Source organism: Sceloporus occidentalis, unplaced genomic scaffold (assembly GCF_023333645.1).
Source record: "Sceloporus occidentalis isolate IW3139 unplaced genomic scaffold, rSceOcc1.0.p SCAF_3, whole genome shotgun sequence".
NCBI lineage: Eukaryota > Metazoa > Chordata > Lepidosauria > Squamata > Phrynosomatidae > Sceloporus > Sceloporus occidentalis.
The window spans coordinates 186695326-186718990 of NW_028316983.1; the positions used below are offsets into that span (position 1 = coordinate 186695326).

Sequence of the window (23665 nt, forward strand, 5' to 3'; positions counted from 1 at the left end):
GTATGTGGGGATGTATATGGGAATGGAAAGAAAGAAGAAAAAATAAAAATGGAAAAATGGGTAGAAAGTGAAGAAGAAGGTTGCATACCTGTAATTTTGGTTGTTCAAGTGGTTATCTGTAAACTCACATACTGGATGTTCTGCGCCTGCACAGCACATCTTTAGAACCTTCTAGATTACATTTGTTAAAACTTTTTTGTGGTAGCTCTGCCCTCCCATCATCCTATTCTCCTCTATTCCTGTTCATTTACCTCAGTTCCTAAGGATGCAGGACACCAGAGAGGGGATTATGGGCAGGTTCGTGTGAGTTCACAGATGACCAGTGTAAGAACCACAGTTAGAGGTATGCAACCTGTTCCTCTTTCCCATGGTCTCTGTGATACACACACTGGGGAGATTAGTAAGGTTCTTGCACAGCTCGTATAAGTGTCATGCTGGAATACAAAAAAACAATCAGTTCAGTGGAAACACAACTTTAATAGATACCTTACCAAAACACCAATAACTAACGTTTATTTGAGACAAGAGAACAATAATGCCTGCCCAAGAGCTGCATCTAATCTGACCTGGGCATCCAATCAATAATGGGAAATAAAAGTTAATAGATGGGACCAGACAGCAGCTCTGCAAACATCCATGAGACACCCATCAGGAATGTTGAGGAGGTACCACCTGAATAGAATGAGTTCAGATCCAAGTGGGTGGTTCCTTCTTCATCAGTTCCTAGACTTGTTGGAATGTCGAAACCACCCACTCTGAGAAATGCTGAGGTGATACTGGATTCGAGGCCGAGTAGCAAACAAAGAGTATCGTGTTGTACCTCGAACCTGATGTTTGGTCAGTACAGAAAGCCAGAGCTCAGCAAACATCCAATGAATGCAGTGTACATTTGAATTCAGAGATAGGTTGCTGCATGAACACAGGTAAGATGATGTCTTGGTTCAAGCAACCTTGGGTAGGAAGATGTCAGGAAAGAGAACGACCTTGTTATAATGAAAGTGCAAATATGGAGGTTCATCTTGCAGTGCACATTGTTAACTCACCTGTTGAGCTGACCTTATGGCAACCAAGGATGCTATCTTCCACGTAGGTAGGCAAATATCACAAGAAGCCATTGGTACGAACAGCTTCCTAGGCAACTGAGACAAAATGAGCTCAAGGCTCCAATCTGGTGTCAGTCCCAACACAAAAGGGTGTAGATTCTTGTGGCCTTAAGAAACATATGAATCCCCTGGAGAGTACAACCTCTTAGAAAGTACAGTCCGCCATTCTCTTACGTGGGGGAGTGTTGAGGAATCATAAAATCATAGAGTTGGAAGAGACCACAACAGCCATTCAGTCCATCCCCCTTCCATGCAAGAACTCACAATCAAACCTCCTCCTCCTCATTTTATTTTCTTATATCTCACCTTTCTCCCAATATAAGGACTCAAGGCAGTTCCTTGACAACATGGAGGACGCAGGAATCAGTTTTAATTGTGGCCAAAGGTGGTGGAAGTACTGAGAGTGACTGCAGGGGAGAACTCAAAGATGCTTCCTGACCCGTTTGTGTAGGTGTTTCTTGAAACTCAGCTGGTACTTAGTGGCAGGTTGTTTCTTTCCAGATGAGGAAGACTGAGACTGGGGCTGATAATGCTTCAAACTCAGCGGACTGAACAACTGTCTTGGTCCCAAAGATGGGCACTGCTAAGGAGGTTGAGCACTGTACAATTCCTGGAACTGTGTTGGCATACTGTACGTCCAGGCCAAGGTGCATATATTTTGAGTATAACTGCAACTTTTTACCAATGCCCTTACTGAAGAGATCAGATTGATCAAACAGCAAGTCAATGGTGATGTGAGCTTGCATTGGAAGAACCAATGAATGCAGTCAGGCATGTCGATGAAGTGCCACTGCTCCTGTGATGATTTTAGCAGAACAGTCTATGACACAACAGGCTTTTTTGCCATTAGATAGTTTTCTTCCTTATCACCTGGAGTTGAGCCCATTTTAGGTAGAGATCTAGATTGTGAGGTCTTGACAGTTACAGAGTTGGGCCTGGGATGTTCCAATAGCCAGACCGATTCTATATTAGCTACCCAGTAGAGGGAATCTGTTTTCCTCGATGTAGAGGGGATAGTTAAAGGAGTAGTCCAGGACCTCTGAGAGATCTTCAGCAAGGAAGATAACAGTGGAATAGAAGCTGATGTTGGAACCTTGGCTTGGATTCAACAGTACACCAGATCCATTGGTTCCAACTCCTCGTGCTTGACTTGGAACTCCAAGGTATTGGCCATCCTGAGCATTTGTTCAGAAAAGGTCTAGACGTCATTGCTGGGACAGGCCAGCGCATTTTCCACCAGGTGTTGTTAAGGAGATCTATCCAGCTGAACATTTAAAGATGAGGTGTTGGAGATGTCTGCTCCCAACTCTGGTTAAGTGGAACACTGGGAAGCTTCAGGTAAGTTGTGGTCAGTGAGACAGACATCCTGAGGATGCTTTGGAGGACGATCCTTGGGAGCATCTTCATCATGTGGTTGTTTTTCACGTTGGTATAGTTGTGCCTCTGTATGGTGCATCTCCGTTTGCTGAGTCATGGTATGGCGGGCTTTGATATGGTGAGTCTCAATACAGTGAGTCTTGGTGCAGTGAGTCTCGGTACAGTATTCCTTTGAACACTGAAATCTCTTCTGTGTGTGTGTGCGCTCTGTACTTCTATGGTGTGGGCACAACACTGGTGCAGACTGCAGTATTATCAATCTACCTGGAGAGTGTCCAGAAAATACATGACAACATGGTACTTTGTACATCTGACCCTTGTCTATATAATAGCAGGTGTGACGTGAGCCATAATATGTGTCCCTCAATTGGGAACAATAAGGGGATTAGTACTGAGAGTGACTTTCATATCAACGTGTACATTCAAGATCTCTAGAATCTTCTCTAAATCTGCGTCTGGACAAATATCTGGAACCAGACCTATGATGGTGGACTGTTGATCGAGAGCCAACAGATGAAGAAGATAAAACCTGAACAACCCATCAAAGTTGAGGTGGGGATTGGAGAAGGGCCTCTCTAACGCCATGGCATAGAGTGAATGTCAGAGTGCCACTGCTGTGCAATCACCTGGATTATAGGGGTTGCCCTCAAATTTAATGGGGGCACATATGTACATTGTGTGCCTCATTCAAAAACAAAAGGCAACACAAATTACCATTCCTGTCTGGTAGCTTCACCGCACAATCAGTGCACCTCTTAAAGGAAGAGGAGGCAAATAAGCTCCAAGTCAAGTCAAATGTATCCAAAGAACAGGAGATGAAAGAATAGTAAACAAAACAAAGGAAAACAAACAAAGTCAGATTGGGTACAGAAAAACAATCTAAGAGCAGTCTGAGAAGCCAAAGTCAAGACCCATAAAACTGTAATCAAAACTAGCCTCAAAAGTAAGGGAGCAGGAATAGTGGAGAATAGGATGGAGAATGGACAGAGCTACTGCCAAAAAGCTTAACAGATTTAGTCTAGAAGATTCCAATGATGTGCTGCGCAGGCACTGAACACCCAGTGTGTGTCACAGAGACCACAAAGAAGAAGAGGAAGTTATGTAATGTATTTGGAAGTATCAGAGGTTAAACATTGATAGAATGTCAATATTTCAGTATCAATATGTAAATATGTGTTTGTATATATGTCTGTATACCATATATATATATATATATATATATATATATATATAGCACTTCAAAAAGATCCTAAATAACACCACATACATTGAACAGCAAACAGATCTCATTTAATTGCAAACTGTAGATCTTATGTAAAGATAATAAAACCAAGCAGGTAAAAACATATAAATAGAAAGAGGAAAAACAGATAAGGGAAATACACTCACTTTGCCCAGCACATCTTGACTACCTTTGGGATAATTGCTAAGTGTGCATGTTCTTCTAGGTTGTTTCATTATTCCTTCCTGCTCAGACTTTTTCTGCTTTATTAGACAATCAAGATACTGCAGCTAAAAATAAAGAGGAATATCACCATTATTTATTAGACTTTTTAAAATTAAATGTTGACATTGACATAAAAAATGATAGCAACAGAGGTTGTTATAATTTTATTTATAAGCAATGGGACTGGGAATACTATTCCTTCCTATTAGCTGATTTTACCCCAGAAAATGAAATGTAAAGGTGCAAGTCCAACCAACTAAGGAACTGGAAGGTCAATATCTTGGAAATGCATTACTGATTGTGTAGTGTACAGAAAATTCAATCAGAATGAAATTATGAGTAATGAAAAATGCATATCATTCGTCTAAAAAGCATTTTTCAAATACATTAATTTTATCTTTTGAGTCAGAAATAAAAAAGTGAATTATGGCAGGATACAGACCGCCAAAATGTAGCGCGGCGGCAGCGATTCTAGGGTTAGGGAGCGCACACCATTCACACGCTCCCTAACCCTAGGATGTACTCTATATGTCCAAATCGCGTTGTCCTGTCTACATGGGCGCCGACATTTTGACGTGACGTACATGCTGTGTCCAAACGGCGCGGCACGGGAGTGATGTCCTGGCACTGCTGCAGGCGCTTGTGGCGCCCTTTTAACAGCGCTGGAAGGAGCTCTGAAACTGGAGCTTCTTTCGCCGGGCGTATAGCTGGTGTGGCCTTTAAACAGCCACGCCAGCGATACGGAAGAGAAAGGGGCCGAGCAGCCCTTTCTCTCTTTCCCCGCTGCTGTCGGGTTGTCCTTGGGGCATGAAGCCCCAAGGACACCCCTTTCCAGGCTGCGGGGATGCAGCGTTTTGCCACTTCTCCGAGGCCTGGAGAAGTGGTGGATTGGGGCTTCTGGGGCTGCCGCTGTGGCTGCTCCAGCCCCGATCCGTCGAGAAAAGGGGCGGGTAAAGGCCGCCTCAAAGGGGCAGTCTATATCCCGCCTTAGGCACTTTCTAAAGGCTCTAGGGGTAGTTTGGGCTTTTCTATGCCCACTTGATACTTTAAAAAGTTATGCAGTGCTCTGCAGTACTTTAAGATAATTTTAATAAAAAGTGGTCTTTCCTGGGGAAATCTGTTATCTGATCAGATAACCACCCAGGTAAGAGGAAAAGAAATGTACATTCATTTCAATATACTTTTATCTGATCCTTTGATGCTAAGCATCTTCATGATGACAAATGCAAGAAAATTAAGAAGATCATACCCCCTCAGCATGAGGTATGTCAATCTGGTGGTGTCTTTTCAGATCATCCTTCAGTTGAGCCTCTTTTATTTTAGCTTCTTGGACTTGACCTAAAATTTAACAAATTAGTAGAATCAGTTAAACCTTGGCTGACACTGAATTAAGATAGCATATTTGTCACTTGATGAAACATCAACTGATGGCTGACATATGAATAAAGGTTTAAAGTCAGACAAAAATCATTATCAACTTAAATTAAAAACTCTCAGTGGGAATAGTTTACACATTCACAGTTAAGAATCATCACATAATTATGGGCCAGTTCAGTTAAAATATACAACTACAGGACTATACAAAGAAAGACTGATAATACATATAGCAAGATGCATGCAGTATGAAATAAGGGCTTTAACATCTGTTTGTTGTTAACTGCCATCAAGTCAACTTCAACTTATGACAACCCTATGAATGAAAGTCACTCTATCACTAACCCACACGTTCAGGTCTCCCACATTCAGGGCTGTAGTTTCTTTGACTAAGTCTATCCATCTGGAAAGTATTTCTCTTTTCATATTGTGTTCTACTTTACTAAACATTACTGCCTTTTCTGGTGAGTCATGTCTTCTCATGAAGCCTCAGTTTAGTTATCTTGGGCGAGTTACAGACCGCCCCTTTGGGGCAGCCTGTAGGCGCACTTTTCCCCGCCGGATCGGGGCCTCAGCGGCCAGAGCGGCAGCCGCTGAAGCCCCGATCCGCCGCTTTCCGGGCTGCGGGGAAGCGGCAAAAGGCCCCTTTCCCGCAGCCTGGAAAGGGGTGTCCTTGGGGCTTCAAGCCCCAAGGACACCCCACGGCGGCAGGGAGAAGGAGAAAGGGGCCGTTTGGCCCCTTTCTCCTTTGGTCCGCTGGGCGCAGCCGTCTAAAGGCTGCGCCCAGCGGACCAAACCAGGAAGGAGCTCCGAAACGGAGCTCCTTCCGGGGTCGCAGAAAGGGCACCCTAGGCGCCCTGCCGCGACCCCAATACGTCACAACCGCGCGGACTCGTTTGGAGGCGGCGCGGCTGTGACGCATCGATGACAGCGGCCGTGTGGAACGGCCGCCGCCATTTTGTGCGCGCACAGCGCGCACTAGGGTTAGGGCAGTGCAGAAGCACCGGGGGCCTTAACCCTAGTACGTGCTCCACACGTACTTTTAAGCCCGTGTGTAACAGGCCTTGGCTGCAAAGGAGAGTTCAGTTTGATTTGCTCTAGGACCTACTTATAGTCCAGCTCCCTTATTCACAGGGGATCTGCTCCCATGGTTACCATGGACACTATTTTCTGACAGAAGATGACAGCACAGTTGTGCTGGAGAGCCACCAGATGCCTAGAGAGATGTTTTTTCCCCAAAATGTGGGTAAGTGAAACCATGGTTACAGATTCCGTGGATACACAGGTTGAGTTGTACTTGTCTTTTTAGCAGTCTATGATCTTTGCAAAACTCTTCTTCAGTACCACATCTCAAATGAGTTTATTTTCTTCTTATTAGGTCTTTTCACTGTCCAGCTTTCACAACCATGTGTCTTTCTGATTTCTTGAGTACAGTCTGGATTCTGACTAATGACTGAGCCAAGGTATGGAAAATCTTGAACTTTTTTTTTACCCTTTATTTGTTAAAAAAAGGTAAAATAGCACAGTATTACAAGATATATATAATTTCTAGGTTTTGGTGTAAATTTAAACACAGATCGTCACGTCTCTATGTTGTACAGTTGATCCTTATCATAAACAACTTCAACTTATTTTTTAGTCTTGTTCTAGAACGTCTGCTAGGAGCGTAGGCAGAAAGACAAAAAGCAATTATTGAAGGTACCAGACAGGATGCTGAAGTGTAAAGATATATCAATAAATATTAAGGTTAGGATTGCCATTGTATTTCCTATTTCTATACATGTAGCTCATAGATTGGGTAGGATCAGGCATGGTCAGGGAGGTGAGGCCATAGGCCCTAGTTGAACCCAGTAATAGACCCCCAGTCAGGAAGAAATAAAAAACAGAGAAAAGCTGTCCTAGCTGACTTCCGTGGGCGAAAGAGTGTGACCTCCCCAAGGTCGCACTGACTGATGAAGGGCTTGTGTCCGATCAAGAAGCCCAGGCCAAGTAAATAGCTTATTTTATTTATCTTTATTTAATCTATATCAATATCACTATCTATATCTATATAAAGTCAAACTCAGAAGTCGGATGGTGGTCACCCGAAGAGAGGAGCACTGACTAGATGGTGGTGATCTCGCCCTGAGTGGCCCCCTGACAAGAGCGGGAATGATATATAAGTTCAAGGCTAAGCCCAGGGTAGCCCATAAGCGGTCAGAGCAAAGCGACCCTGAGATCTAAAGTGAAACTGTCTCATATGGGAGTCGACGTTTAAAGAAGTATGTATATAAATCTATAGCTATATCTGTATATATGGCTATATATCTATATATATAACTATATATATATATAACTATATATATATATATATATATATATATATATATATATCTCCATATGGCTGGCTATCTATATATGTCTGTCTGTCTGTCTATAAATTTGTATCTATATCTATATATCTATAAATATATACATATATCCATCTATATATCATCTCTATATATCTATATTGATAGCTATATCGCTATATCTATCTTGTGATGAGGAGGAAGGCCTGTAGAAAAAAAGGTAGGGGAAGGGCTGCAGCCACCATGGTATAAAGGAAGAGCTCTCTGATCCTCCAGAAGGTGGCACCCCAGCTGACCATGGAACCAAAGTGGCTGTCCCTATAATATGCCATGCGGCCCAAGATGGCTGCCCCCATAGTATGCCATGCGGCCAAAGATGGCTGCCCCTATAATATGCCATGTGGCCATGGTGGCACAGCAGCTACTGTAAATGCCAGCAAAACACAGAGTCTTTCCAGGCCAAGTCAAGGCACAGAGGCTTGTCCAGCCTGACTCAGAGGGTTGCTGGGGCTGCTGCTAGGGGCAAGCAAGCAGGCCCTCTCTCATCCCAGTGGTCTGGCCTAGGGTATCCCAGTGCCCAGAATGGGGGGTGAGGCTGGAGAAGAGCCCCCCCCCCCCGAGAGTCAGGTCTATCGGGAGCTCCCCAGGAAGGAAGGAGGGAGCTCTGACATTAACAAACTCTTGTAAAAATAGAGAAGTTTAAGACCGACTGTTGGAGTGGTGTCAGGGGAAGGGTGAATAAAGAAGGGTCCAGGGCTAATCATCACTGGGAAGGCCTCTCACATCCCCAAATGGTGGTCCCTGAGTATAATAAATGTGCTCGCGGCAAGTACTCACTGTTTAGTGGGAATGACCATCAGCAGGCTTGCCTCTCAGACCCCTGACCCTGAACAGAAGGGTGGAGGGAAGGGACCTCCTCAGCAACTCAAGAGAGTGAACTTCTCCCTGTCTGAGTCTCTGAAATCATTGTATAAGTTGTCTCTTGAGGCTCTGCTGTTGTGGTCCCAAGCCAGGGTGTGTGTGTGTGTGTGGGTGGGTGTCAGTGGAGATAACCCCCCCCCCCCCCCAAAGCCAGGCTCATGGTCTTTCTCCCAGTCATAACGTCCCAAGATAGGAATAATGGGGGAGGGCAGAGAAGACCCCTCAGGAATGCTGAGGAGAAAGGCTCCAAAGGCACGCACACACACACACACACACACACACACACAAAGAAAGGAACAGGCTCTGACCGCTTTGATGCAGAAGTTTGCTGGCTTGAAGAGACACATCCTGCTAGGAGTTATTTTTTAGTTAAATGTTAATAAAATTCAAAGTTTTATCTTATTGATGTTCCTAAAGAAATAGGGTTATTGGTTCTTACCTGTGATATGTCCATTTCCAGTAGATAAGAGCCCCACATCCTGTATCTGGAGTGAGTGAGAGGTGCATAACCCAAACTACAGGATGTGGGAGTCTTATCTATTGGGAAAATATTAACTCAATCATCTGCTATAAGCATTATTTTTGAAAGATTATTTCTTACTACTCCAAATTTTCTCACAATACATGTAAAGGCATTTCCAACTTTCCTTATTTTCACTATAAGATTCTCTGTCAATAACACAGGATATGTTATCCATTTCAGACGTTTCAATCATTTTATACAGTGCGCCCTTTGTTTACGCGGGGGGCCCGTTCCAGACTCCCCAGTGTAAAACAAATAATGCATATGCTCAAGCCCCATTTAAATGAATGGGGCTCGTGCATGTGGCAGCGCGTGCCCCATTCATCCCTATGAGACGCGCTGCCTCTTTCTCCCCACGCGGGTTTCAGCGTATGCTGAAAGCCGCATAAAGTGCGCCCACATATGACGCGGGCGCAATGTATAACCAATTATCCAAAGACGGTACATGGACTGTTTTCCAAGTTTATGTGAACAAGATTCTTGCAAATGAGATCATATTTAGAATTATTTTCCAGAATCTTTTTCAGTCTACAGTTTGTATATCTTGCAACATATTTAACAGATATAGCTTTGGTGTACATACAAAAGATATTTTCAAAATGTCACAAATTGTAGTATGGATGGCTTTCCAAAATGTTGCCGTAACTGGACATGTCCACCACATGTGGAACCAAGAACCATAACTTCTTTGGCACTTACAGCAGACTGGATTATGAGCTTTGTAAATGTCTGCCAACCTTGCTGGCTTCAATTGCCATCTGGTCTCCATTTTGAAGTATCCAGTTTTCTAAATGTATTTCTTTTCCAGTGTAATTGGTCCATTTTATCATATGGTCTTTTACAATTTCATCTTCTAGTTTTCTTTCAAGAAGAACTCTATATAGGCTAGCTATTTGTTTGGGCTTCTCAAGTAATATTATATTGTCAATCTCATTTTTTATAATGCATAGGCCTTGGTTTTTTTTTTATCAGTCTTGAAAATGTCTTGTAATTGATGATACCAGTTTATCCTCTGGTCCAAACTTTGGATATTATTTAGGTTTTTTAATTCTATATTTCCTGCATGTTTCTTGTCTTATGATGTCCTCATATCTCAACCAATTTTGGGTTGACTTGAATCTGCTTAACAGGGCTTCCGGTGAAGCCCTGAAAATCCTGAACTTTTTCAAGATTTTCATCATTTACTTGAAAGTTATGTAAATCACCTGTGTTCATTATTTTTGTTTTCTTAATGTTCAGCTGTAAACGTGTCTGCACTTTCTTCCTTGACTTTCTTCAGTAATTGTTCCATATCTTTGCTATTTTCTGCTAGCAGTATAGTGTCATCTGGACATCTGAAGTTATTGATGTTCTTTCCTCCAATTTTCATGTCTCCCCTTCTTCCATATCAAGTCCTGCTTTATGTATGACACTTCTGACATACAAATTAGACAGGGTGATAAGAAGTAGCCTAGTCTTGCTCCCTTGCCAATTAGAAAATTTCCTTTTGATTTTTTGGATCTTGTGGAAGAGGTCTCTTGTTCTTCCTTTTTGTTGTTACCTTTTATTTCTCTGTATTGATTATTATAGTAGTTTTCCTTGTCCCTGTGCATATAGACATCTGTTCTTAATCTATTACAGTGGGCCCTCCCCCTTACATGGGGATCCATTCCAGATCCCCCCGTGTAAGGGGAAATCCACATATGCTTCCGCCCCATTAAAAACAACGGGGCGCATGCTCGCAGGTTGGGACAGCACACACCCCATGAGTGTACATACCATTACTTTAATTGGTACGCGGCTTACGCATAAGTTGGAAGCTGCATGTACTGCACTCGCGAATGACATGGGCGCACTATACCAAAATTACACCTGAGTATTATTGAAAAAGAACAGTACATACAAAATCAAAAGATAGCTTTGCAAGACGACCTGTAAGAAAAAAATGTGTGGTCTACAATGCATGCAAATATAAATCAATTAATCAATAAATATGACATTATTACATTACTTACACTTTAATTCATCAAGAAGCTGATTGGTGGTGTCAAACAAATTTCTATATGCATTTATTGATTGAGAGAGCCTGTCCTTCTCTTTAGTAAGTGTTGCCATCTGCTGTTGCCTTTTATATCCTAGAGAATAATTAATACATTTTAGTCTATCCCAAAAAATATCAGAAAATCACACAGTGAAATGGCGTATGAATATTTGATCGAAAGAAAGCAACAAAAGTAGATTTTAAATGCTACAGGGAGAACATAAGTTAGATTTTAGGAGGGGTGGGGGAGAAACACTGAATCTCACCATTGAAAAAGAAAAAAGGCAGGCAATAAGGCTTCAAATGTCTTTTCAAAGTTGGTATTACTGGCTGAAATTCAAGAATATATTCAGTACTATCTTTTCCTGGACTATTTTCTGCTAGCACAAGATCCTGAAAAAACAAAATATATTTGTTATTTATATTATCTATTTAAGAATGCTTCTTCCTAATTATACTTGTACAAAAAGATTTAGCTATACCTTCATTCCATGCTGATGTACATACAGTCCTCCTTTCCCTTACGTGCGGGATCAGTTCTGGACCCCCGCCCCCACGTAAGGGAAAAAACACGGATGCTCAAGCCCCATTCAAATGAATGGAGCTCGTGCCCGTGGCAGTGTAGTGGTGGAGTGGGGGCACACATCACAGGAGAATATGTCATTGTTTTCTTATGGTGCGCGCCTCCCTCCCTTCCGGCGTGGCTTCCAACGTATGCTGGAAGTGCATAAAATGCGCCTGCGTATAAGGCAGGCGCACTGTATTTCCTAATAGTCTTTTAAATGCTTTGAAAACATATTCCATTTAAAATACCTATTATTGATCAAGCTTATCTTATAGACTACTATATAAAATAAAAAAACAGCTTTACTCTTCTAAACAATGACAGGTTTTAACTATAGTACAGTGCACCCACGGCATATGCAGGCATATTATATGTGGCTTTCAGCTTACACTGAAGGTGAGCTGCAATAGAATGCCGCGCCTGAGCCCCATAATATTCAGTGGGGCTCAAGCATACGTGGTATTCGCCTTACGCAGGTGGTGGTGATCTGTAACTGTATATCTTCAGAACTATATTTAAAAGCGCAATTTAGACATTACATCTTTTTTATTTAGGCTTTTATTTGTAATCATTAATTTTATTTATTTAAAAACAGAACAATGTTCAGTAATTCAATGTTCAGTGAACCCAAACGAGTAACATATTCAGTTCAATTCAATCTTTATTTTCAGTCAATAGACCTGTCGAGACACACTATAACTTAAAACTATATAAAAGAGAATAATGACTAATATATCGTCAACCCTCTGTTTTCACAGGGGATCCATTTCTGATCCCCCCGTGAAAATGGAAACTCACAGACATTCAAACCCCAGAGGTTTGAATGGAGGCCTTTACTTCCAGTGCGCGCCTTTTAAACCCCCTCCATTTGCTCCTCATAGCTAAGTGAGAGTTGCCGATCTGAAATCCGCACAAATGGGGGGGGGGGGGAGGCAACTGTATAGTAAAATAAAGCATTAAGTTCTCAATGTGAGATAGAAATCAAGAAATTACAGCTTTTCCAGGAAACATTAGATACATCCCATTTACAAATACTACATACAGTGGGCCCTTGTCTTACGCAGGGATCTGCTCCAGACCCCCCCATGTTAAGGCGAAAAATGCCTATGCTTGAGCCCCAATGGATATAATGGGGCTTGGGTATGGCGGCGCGTATGTGTCATTCATTCCATTGCCGTGTGGCTTCAACGTAAGCTGAAAGCCGGGTATAGTGTACCTTTGTATGGCGCGAGCGCACTGTGAAGATAACCAATTTGCAAATACTGAGCATGAGCTATCCAATTCATATAAATATGAACTATTTTCAAGGCCTAATTATTTTAATAATTTAATGGCTTTAAATTTCCCCACTAAAATTATCACAATGATTTAGATTCAAAATCACCATGAATGGCAATCATGCAGGCTTTCATATTTTGTCACGTATTCCTCATCACTGGCTAAACTGGCCAAAGCTGCTGAGAGTTGCAGGGCTATATGTGTAGGGCTACACAATTCCCACCTCCAATTAAACATATGTAATTTTGTGTGATCATTGCAACTTATATATAAATAACAGGGAAAGCTCTCTAGATATAAAGATTCAGAAGTTGTATTTGCCGTGAAGGGTCATTCTGAGATGGCGGGAGGAGCAATCCACTCTTCTTGGGTTTAACCTCACACACCATCTGCAAGTCATCATTCTTTTCAGTTATTTTTTCTGTTAAGATTCCTAACCCCCTTCTCCATCAGTTCCTTTATCTAGTAATGCTGTCCTGTTGTCACTATAACCTTTGTTGTATGTATGTACATAGATCTGTGTAGTTATTATCTCTTTGTATTCCTTTGTAATTATTATTTCCCTCCCTTTCCAGAAAAAAACGCCTTACTTCGAGTAAGGGAAGGTATGGATTGCCGACTCCTTTCCTATCTCTTCCTATCCCTGACTCCTTTTCTATCTCTTTAGTTGTTTTACCTGTTTAGTTCTAACAATTTTATCTGTTTTAAATCGAATAAAATTTTGGAGAAGAGGTTGCCTTCAACCGGACGGCAGGCAGGAAGTTAAAAACTGTTGGAGAAGACAGTTAGGAGTCATTTTAAAAAAGGATGGGTTGATCCTGCCTTGTGGATGATGTGTGGGGTAAAACCCAAGATATCAGTAGATTACTTTTGCTGTCATCCCGAGAATATTGTTGCAAAGTGAGTGCGCAGCCCTGTGTCAGTCACGCAGAAGCTCCTGTGAGAAGAATCACCAAGCGAACTGTCTCGGAGCGGTCTGGCTGTTGAGGAATCTCCTCCTTCTCTCTGGATGCTGATAAAGGCACACTAATTCAAGTGTCTCTTTCAAAGAGTCTCTTTAATCTTTCAGTTGCACTATATACAGAAAGCAAAACTCCAAAGCTACACATCCACCACCTCCAACCAACAAAAACCCACACTGTACGATGGAGCTTGGGCTTTTGCCATGCGGCCACCAAGCTCAGCCTCTTCCTGCTGTATCACCTTAATTGTTGTACCCCAACCAAGATGACCAAGCATATTCACAGTAGTTTCTCAACACTTCACAGTGCTTTCTGGCACATGATGACCTTGCAGATACATCACATGTCCTGACCCAGCTGTAACCAATTCCCTGGTTATCAGGCTACAAATGACCCATAGTTATCTTTGTAATTTTCTTCACATCTGGACATTTTACTTCAGGCTTTATTATCTAACAAATATTATGCGACATGTTTTGGGAGGAACACTTAAAGTCTTGGATTCACTGGTACAGATTGAACATCCCTTTTTTATAAACCTAAAATTCTCTGAAACCTGAAAGTTTTGGCTCCCAGCTGCCTTCAAATCTAAATCAATGTACTAAGTGCTCATTCTTTCCCTCAAGTCATTTGCATTTCCTCTTGCAACATGAAACAAAGGATTTCCTTGCACCAAAAGCAGTAAGCCAACCTTTCTGCTATTCCTTTTGTGTTTCCAGCCAACTTCCCTATCCATCCATCCAGGGGATATACTGATCCAATTGCTATTTTTGTCACACTAAGATTATAGCCATCAACCAGCCTGGAATCCTACTGTCGATTCCTGGGAAAGGACATCCACCCTTTTTTACCTTACCCACCACTTGAGGCTAGATTTTAGGTATAAATATGGATCTCAGAAACCTAGTCACATGTGCGTACAGTACACATGCAGTTCACTCAGGTTGTACTCCATGTTTGAAATGGCGCCCTCCCAGTCCGATCCACTCCAGCTTTCTGTGGTCTATTCATTGGATAGGTAATTACCAGCACCCTTGCAAAACCCTCAAATTCCACTGTCCTGTTTCTATATTTCCATTTCAGTTGGCTCTGGATGCGGTGTCTGTGTTGATTGTTGCTGCATGTGTAATTGCACTCTGCATTTTTCTAAATAAAACTCTCTTAATTCACCCCAAACCTGGAGTTCTCCTCAGTTATTACTGGTATATACAGATGGAAATGGTCCTAAAAGTTACCCAGCTTCTTGAAAAAGCTAATTTCGTCAAGAATTAAAGTAGCACTGTCACATTTGGTAGGGCCACTTCCCCACCTTTCTTTGTGTAACCCTGGTTCCTGCGGTTCTATTTTCACAAGGGACCTGTAAAAAGCAGACATCCCTGATACTTTCTTAGCTGTCAATACATCTTTCCACCCTTTTAGAAAAGTAGCCCTTGTAGCTGGGAAGTAGGAGATACATCCAATTGGATCCGGCTAAGTGAAGTGGTAATTCACAGTGGCAGTCAAATCCTGTGGAAAGGGTTGGAAACATTCATGTGGATTTGGCTGCCACTGCCAACTACTACTTCACTTGGCTGGATCTGCTTGGATTTTTCCCTCTCTCTCCAGCTACGAGAGTTATAGTGGCTGAAGAAAGCACCAGCTGGCAGCAGTGACTGAATCCACTTGGATATTTCCCTCCTTTCCAAGCTAAGAGCTCTATTTTCCTAGTAGAAAGTGTGCTGACAGCTGGGGAAGGATTTGGGATGTCTACTTTTTACAAGGGCCCTATGTGAGCATAGCTGCAGGAACCTGGGTCCTCTCTTTCCCTCTGCAAATTTCTGACAGTGGTAGAGTAAGGGACCCTTGATAAAAAAACTGAGGAGGTACTGAAATGTGTGACTAACCTCTTTCACCCATCCCTCATTATTTATAGGCGTTCCAAAATCCACCCCCTCAAAAAACAAAACAAAACAAAACAAAACAAAAAAGCCAGAATATGAAATATTTCTGGTTCCAAGTATTTTAGGTAAGGGATGCTCAACCTGTATTTAATACTAAAGTACACCACTGGGTCTTGCCAGTAATACACTAGTATTTTTCAGATCAGAAATATTACTTGAAAACTTACATTTATTAGAATATATATATTAGAAAACTCACCTCAATTTCAGCTACTCCTCTATGAAAAGGAAACTCAACTGCACTTGTTTTCCCATGGAACAAGGGGATGTCTGTATCTTTCTCAATCAAACTTTTAATTTTAGCTATTATTTTTCCATCTAAATCATTTCCAGTAGAGTTTTTGTATTCATCCTTAAGAAAACACAAAAATTGCAGTAGTAATATTTGCTCATGGCATTTTCACATTAGGACCAAATGGCTTTTTCATCTTTTTTTTTTTTTTTTTTTTTTTTTTTTGGTGGGTTTCTAGAGGTATCTGAAAATTTACAGGAACACTTTTTGGCAAAATACACTGTAGGTTGCTTAAAATATGTTTGGCAATTGGGCAAAAGATTGTTTCAGTAAAATAACATAAATAAAATACGGAGGTTACACAGCTCACAGACCAAAGTCTCTCTCTCTCTGAAAAGCTTTTTGATATTATCACTAAAATGCCGTATTAACTTAGAAGGCTCTTGGAGAGTATCTGCTGGGGGGAAAACTTTTTAAAAGATTAAGTGTTCTTGTCACAACTAATACCAATTAAATTGCAAATTAGATTTGACTTTTCACATATGTCTAATATTCCAATTTGACTTTCATTTGTATAGAATAGCTTATACTTATTTATATTCTTCTTTTGTTGTTGTTGCAATAATTAAAGGGTTTGAAATTATCATGTTGGACAATGGTGCCACAGTAATGGGCAATGGTTCTAATGATGTCTAATAAGATGAAGCAAAACCTAATGAATTTCCACAACAAATCTTAGAATTGCCAAATAACATGGCAGCTGATATATTTCACTTTCTGTTCTCCACAATGTCATTGCCATAGCTGCTACTACTGTGGTTATAATTGTTTTCCTGACTGTTTCCCCTAAACTGGAACTCAAGATAGCTTAGAAAAACTGAAATACATTGTGTATAAAAACACTTATAAGTAAAAATAAATAAATAAATAAAAAATAAAAAGAGTAAAAGTTATTGTTAAATTTTAATTAAATCTTGTATTTCTGCACTCATACCAGAAGGGAAAGCTTCTACAAAGGAATTTCTAAATGGGGAGACACTACACAGCTAAAAAGCATCAAGTACCATACAGAAAAAGCCCTGGAAAGTATTCCATAACGTTTTAGAAAACTGATATACAAAAGCAGGGCCCAGCAACAAAATCTTGTGTGTGTGCAAACTTCCCTTTCTCAGGAAAGGAAAGAGCGTAGATTTGGCCATTTCCTCTGGTTGTGGGACAGATAAAAACCTCTGAACAAACTGGCTGCGAGCTCATCCAATTTGTTTTCAAAAACAGTCCTCCTCAGGCAGTTGGATATCTTGAGAATGCTATGAAAGCCAACTTAACTTCAGGGGCTCTCAAGACATCTCTTCTCAAGTTTATTCTGTCAGTGCTGAGCAGACTCAATGGTCTTCAATCACACTTTCCTCCAACAAAATATGATCTTCCAACAAAACACAACACGATATTGTGTTTTGTTGGAAGATCATAATAAATCAATTGCAATCAAGGCCATCACCTTCTCATTAGCAATCCAAAACCCCTGCTGCAATTTCTAAAGATGTGGACACTAGACTCCAAAGGGGATCAGTTGTTTTTATTTATACTGTTAATGCTGGCTTGAAGTGTTATATTATCAGTACTAACATTTTGTCTTATTCCTTAATTTTTGCATTTCCATGTGATTTCTTTTTCTTACACTATTAAGTGTTGTGGTTGCCTTCAATCTCTTTCAATAGGCATATTGTGTTAACAGAGTATTTTGTAGTGGATATCCTGACACAGACAGAACTAACTTAGATCTTGATTTTCCCCTAAGGATTTAGACAGAAAGATCCTTTAGAAGAGTTACTGTGGGGCAAGTTGAAAGCTGTATATTTTTTTAAAATGAAAAGGAAGAATTACATTCTCCACTTTCAGGGAAATGGTAAATCAAATACAACTTGACTAATTATAGCAACAAAATTTTCATCTTTAGTAAAACAAAACAAAACAAAAGCTAACAATTAGATGACCCTTAATCCCCATTTACTTCAAAATACTGACTCTTAAGTAGTGAACACTTGCTTCTAGAGAGAATTAATGGTTCAACTTTAACATACAACATCTTTCAAATGTGATTCCCACCCCATTTTAAACCAGCTATTACATACAATTCAAATTAATTACCATTATAATGAGGGTCAAATCCTTGACAAGAGTCCGACTGCCAACAGCCCGAACATTAGAAACAGCAGGAGTATTTGGCAAAGTTCTTGGCATCAGCTGTGTTGGCTCATTAGGCACTACTTCAATTATAATCTTAACAAAAAATGACAATACATAGACTAAATTTACAGTTTGAAATGTGATCAGAGGTATTTTTAAAATCAAAATTGGCGATATCTTCTGAAGACTAATTCATTATGGTCATTAAAGTCTTTGTTGCAGGCTTGTTTTTCTAAACACTCCTCAGTTCAGAAGATACAGAAACAAGTAATTAGAAATAAAGGCTTGCAAGAGAGACCTTAATTTATGGCAGATGAGTTAGAAAAACCTGTTTTTTTTACTTGTAAGGACTATATACAGTATTGTACATTTTCTGGCAAAATACAGCATGGGGACAAGGTGGGAAATACCTCCTTTCTGCTTCAGCCCTCTGACCCATGCATGCATAACCACCGATCTAGTCTGATGGCTTGGGAAACCCTCTAGAAGCAGTTTTTGGGTATTCCTTAGGGATTAGGAAGTTCCATGGCAGAATTGGATTTAGGGCTAAGCATCTAGTAAAGATGACCTGAACTAAGCAGACTACTAACAATTTAACATATTAGCTTGTAATTAGTCCAAGTCTTCTCAGAATAATTGTAGAAACGACAATTACCGCAAAGTGTTTAGAAACATTTATTTGAATATGTAACTTAAAAGACAAACCTGTTCACTGTTAAGAACATTTATTTTGTCGATTGCAAACATAAACTGGATGCTGTATGGACCCACTTTCTCTGGAACAATTTTGTTCCTAAATTAGAAATACAGAGTCTTAGTAATAAATTGAAACATATAGCATTTATATTTTCTAACAGTTCTCCTCCCCCCCCCCCCCCCTTTAGATGTGGTAGCATTTTATAGATGCATTGAAATGTTCCCTTCTAGAAGATATTCTTTTGCCAGAGGAAGAGAATCTTCAGACTTCTTTCAAGTGAAGATTTTCACTTCTCCCTCTCATATCTATCTGTATCTATGACTGATCATTTTTATGTCAAGTTTATCAGGCAATAACTTTTATTCACATCTTTGTCTCCATCAGATGCCAGTTAAATATACCCAATTCCTTCAAATTGCATCCTATGACTTATATCCTAAAGGGAACCTACTTGGTTCCTTTTAAATCAACCATCAGTTTGTATGTAAGATTCTGACATATTAACCTAGAAAAAAAGTACCAAGTAAAGACCTTGCTGTAGCTACATAGAAAAAATTACCACAAAGCATTTGTATGTGTGTGTGTGTGTGTTGTGTGCCTTCATGTCATTCCTGACTTATGGTGACCCTAAGGCAAACAACCTATCATGGTGTTTTCTTGGCAAGATTTGTTCAAAAGAGGTTTGTCATTGCCTTCCCCTGTGGGTGAGAGTATGCAACTTTTTATGACTGAGCAGGAATTGAACCCTAGTCTCCAGAATCGTAGTCCAACCTTCAAACCACTATGCCACACATTTACTAAATATTATACTATTGTCTGATATTGTTTGTAGTTGGATTTAACCTATAGTTGTTGTTGTTGTTCTGTGCCTTAAAGATTTAGAGATGCTTAAAACAATTATGGCATTTTTGTATTTGTAAAAGGATTATACAGTAATTCAAAGGCACCTTGAGAAATAAAAGCTGTCTGTTTAGCTTATACAATTATCTTGCTTCTCAGAATCATGTATTTAAAAATATATTGGAACGTAAAACTATTTTTTACCTGAAGTAGAAAAAGCCGTCATCCTTATCTTTTGTTTTGGTACAGCCAAATGTTGTAACCTTGAAAAAAAAGAGCCTTATCTATGAAAATGTTTTAAAATTATTTTGTTAAATTCAGTGGTTGTGAAACATTAACATACAAGATATATAAATAAAACCCACCAGTAGAGAAAAGCACGTCAATAACTACATAGCAAAGACTGTTGTGCATGACTCTACACCAATCCCTCCACATTAGCGGCTTTGACTTTTGCAGATTTGATTATTCACAGATTTTATTAATATGTTCTCTCTAGGAATATCTAGGTCAGTGTTGCCAATAAGCCTCAAAGATATTCCTCGAAACGTTTTACCAAAATCCAAAATCCCCGGAATTCCCCAATATTTATCGGAATATTCCATCAAAATCCCCAGAAAGAAATTAATTAAATTCCCTGGATTCTGAGGAATTCCCCAGAAATTGACAACACTGATTTAGGTCCTCTAGCACAACTCTGTGATCAACTTGAACCAAAAGTTGCACTGAAGGACCTAGAGATTGCTAGAGACAACACTCCACTAGGCATTTGTAGCTCCTCCAGTGCAATTTTATGGTCAATGTCTGGCAGATGTTGCCTACAGAGTTGCACTGGAGGATCCAGAGATTCCTAGAGAAGTGTTCTCTCAGGTAAAAACATAGTGTTTTTGTTATTTGTGATTTTTCCACATTCATGGGGGTCCTGTGCCCCTAACCTCAATGGATGTGAAGGGACGAGTGTATTTGCCTATTCCTCTTAAAACATTTTTCGTCTTTCCCCCAAAAAATCAAAACAATGCAATCCTTCAGCAGATCATATCCCAACTTTGTATATTTATTTATTAAATATTGTTAATTGCTGTCAGGTTCATTTTGACCCTGTCATCAACAGCTCTGCTCAGGTTCTCCAAACAAAAGGCTGTCATTTTCTTGATTGAATCTATCCATGTGTTTTCCTCTTTTCCTACTGCCTTCCACTTTACCAAGTACAGCGCACCCGTGTCATACGTGGGTGCGCCTTATGCGGCTTCCAGCAAATGGGGATTGAACATCCATGTTTTTTTTCCCTTATGCGGGGGTGGTGGGTCCAGAACGGATCCCCCACGTAAGCGAAGGGACGACTGTATTATTTTCTTTTCTAATGAGTTATTTCATCTCATGATATAGCCAAAGTACAATAGCCTCAAGTTTTAATTATTTTGGCTTCTAGGGAGAATTCAGGCTTGATTTGCTCTAGTACCCAATAATTGGTCATTTTGGCAGTTCATGGTATTGGCAGAACTCTTCTTCAGCAGCACATTTCAAATGACTTGATTCTCTTCATTTCAGCTTTCTTCGCTGTCTACTGTCTAGTTTTCACAATCACACATAGAAATCAGAAATATGATGGCATGAACATTCCTGACTTTGGTATTCAAAGGCATAGCCATGTTAGTTGGGAAAATCAGTATGCAAAGGGATCTTGTAGCACCTTTGAGACTAACTGAAAGAAAGTTGGTAGCATGAGCTTTTGTAGAATTCAGCCTACATCCTCAGATGCATATTTGGTATTCAATAATATATATTTACACTTAAGGAACTTATATAGGTCCTTCATAGCTTGCCTTTCCAAGTCCTAGTCTTCTGATTTCTTGACACAGTTTCCAGTTTGACTGAGGACTAAGCCAAAGTACAGATTTTTTTTTAATATTTCAAAACATTAAAACAATTAAATACAAATCAGGATCTTAAAACCACGTAATTTAATACAGAAAAAATCCAGCACCAGGCCTAATAAGAACATGGATCTCAGGCAAATCTTTCCGAGGACATTCCATAATTGGTGTGTCTCCAGTTCAGCATTAAATGAGGTGAATGGGTGATTAAAAGAGAGGTCACTGGTGATATGACACCCTAACTGTGGCATGTCCTTTCCCCTAGAGGTCTGCCTACTAGTACTGTCCAATTACCTACTAATTGACTCTTTATCTTCTTTGGAGTATTTATTGGCCTAATCCAGATCATTACTGCACCAAGGTAGCAAGTCTCAACACCAATTCTAATCACTCTCTGCCTCACCTAGTTTAGAAAGAAGTTGTGTGATCTGCACAGCATGAACACAGTATATCTGCCAAAAAGCAGAACAATTATGAGTGAGTAGCAGACCAAAAAAGGAACACAGATTGATCAAGTAGTTGGCTCAGTGGACATTGTCCTCATTCTCTGCACCTTATCCACACTGTTTTCAGCAAGTGGAATTAAAAGCGACCTGATGGTGCTCTGGACACCTCTACTAATTGGATAGTAACTGTTGCAATCTAAGCTGTAACAGCTATGAGTGACTTCATCTTAGAAGTGTCTTGCAAAACCTGTTACTATTGCTGATTATTTAACCACACATTTTTCTAGATCAGCCTGCAATAGAACTTAAACCACTGAAAAGGTTCAGATGGACAACACTAACAAGATGTTTTGGTGATGGAAAAGGACTTTGCCACCATCACCACCACAGATTAGAGGTGATAAAAACCTCTACCCTGTGTTTGGCTAGACTCAGCCTGGGTCTTCCTGCATCTGCATTCTAGCTGTATCCCATTTTATTTTATTGTCCTAAGTTCACAGATATAACAAGGAGTTGCTCAGGACCTGCTCAGAGTGAGAATACTATATGGCTGCTACATGAAGGCAATTCTAATATGGGGTAAACCATTGTGGAATGTGTGGAATGGCTCACCATATAACTATAGCTATCTATCTATTAAAACAGACACAGTAATATAGGGAAATCATCTTATTCTACAAACTCAAATAATCTCTGTGAAGAATAACTTAAAGTGATACAGATTTGGCAGTCACATGTAAATCCATTTCAAATACTGATGTTTCCTCTAACTTACATTTTGTGATAAAGCACCACTACTGTGCCCTTTCCACATTTTCATGCAAATTCTTCCTGGATTTACGCTTACAATAATATTGCCATCTTCAGAAATAACACTAACCATGAAGTCTGCATGGGAAAAAAAATACAAAGAACATTCCACATAACAATGTGGAAGTAAAACCAAAACAAACACACAAGCAGAAAACTGTAAGATGCTTACAACATTAAATGCATTTAATTTATTTTACATCTTTATAAACCACTCTTAATGAAAAAGTGTCTGGGTATCTGGATAGCATTCTGGAGAAAGAGGGTCCTATTCAGGAGAAAGGTAGGATATAAATTAAATAAATAAAGTTATTAAAACAAATGACAGTAAGATTACAAAATAAGAAAGTCCAACACTATTTAACCAGAAAATAAATGAATTCATTAATAAATTAAAATAAATCAAATGTCTGAATAAAGGGAGTGTTTTGATTTGAAATTATAAAGAATGTAAGTTCAGTACAGTGAAGAGGTTCTGTAATTACAAAACTATATGCAATTGTATTTCACAAATGCACTGGTGGAACCTATTTCCCCAGTTCCCTTGTGTCAAGATATATTTATTTTTAAAACCCTTTTGAACCCATACTGGGCCCCTAAAATCACTAGCATAACTTAGCTGAAACATAATTTACAACGAGAAGAGAAATTTAATATAAAAATTAAATCCAAAAATTTATATAACAGCAATGAGATGGGCCTTTTCTAAACATCTGTTGACTGAATTAAATGGGAGGGA

The 23665-nt window shown here is 39.9% G+C and overlaps 1 protein-coding gene across 3 annotated transcripts in view; it reads right to left on the minus strand.

The window, feature by feature from the left end:
• SMCHD1 (structural maintenance of chromosomes flexible hinge domain containing 1) overlaps window positions 1–23665 on the minus strand; it is a 137926-nt gene that overhangs the window by 21356 nt on the left and 92905 nt on the right. For all 3 annotated transcript variants that reach the window (XM_089517128.1, XM_089517129.1, XM_089517130.1), the window contains 9 exons: window positions 22892–23004; window positions 20001–20059; window positions 18965–19052; window positions 18221–18352; window positions 16040–16192; window positions 11362–11488; window positions 11070–11189; window positions 5177–5265; window positions 3870–3992 (listed from right to left, as the gene is read on the minus strand). In XM_089517128.1, the coding sequence (XP_089373254.1) occupies window positions 3870–3992; window positions 5177–5265; window positions 11070–11189; window positions 11362–11488; window positions 16040–16192; window positions 18221–18352; window positions 18965–19052; window positions 20001–20059; window positions 22892–23004 (1004 nt within the window). The remainder of the gene's footprint in view (window positions 1–3869; window positions 3993–5176; window positions 5266–11069; window positions 11190–11361; window positions 11489–16039; window positions 16193–18220; window positions 18353–18964; window positions 19053–20000; window positions 20060–22891; window positions 23005–23665) is intronic.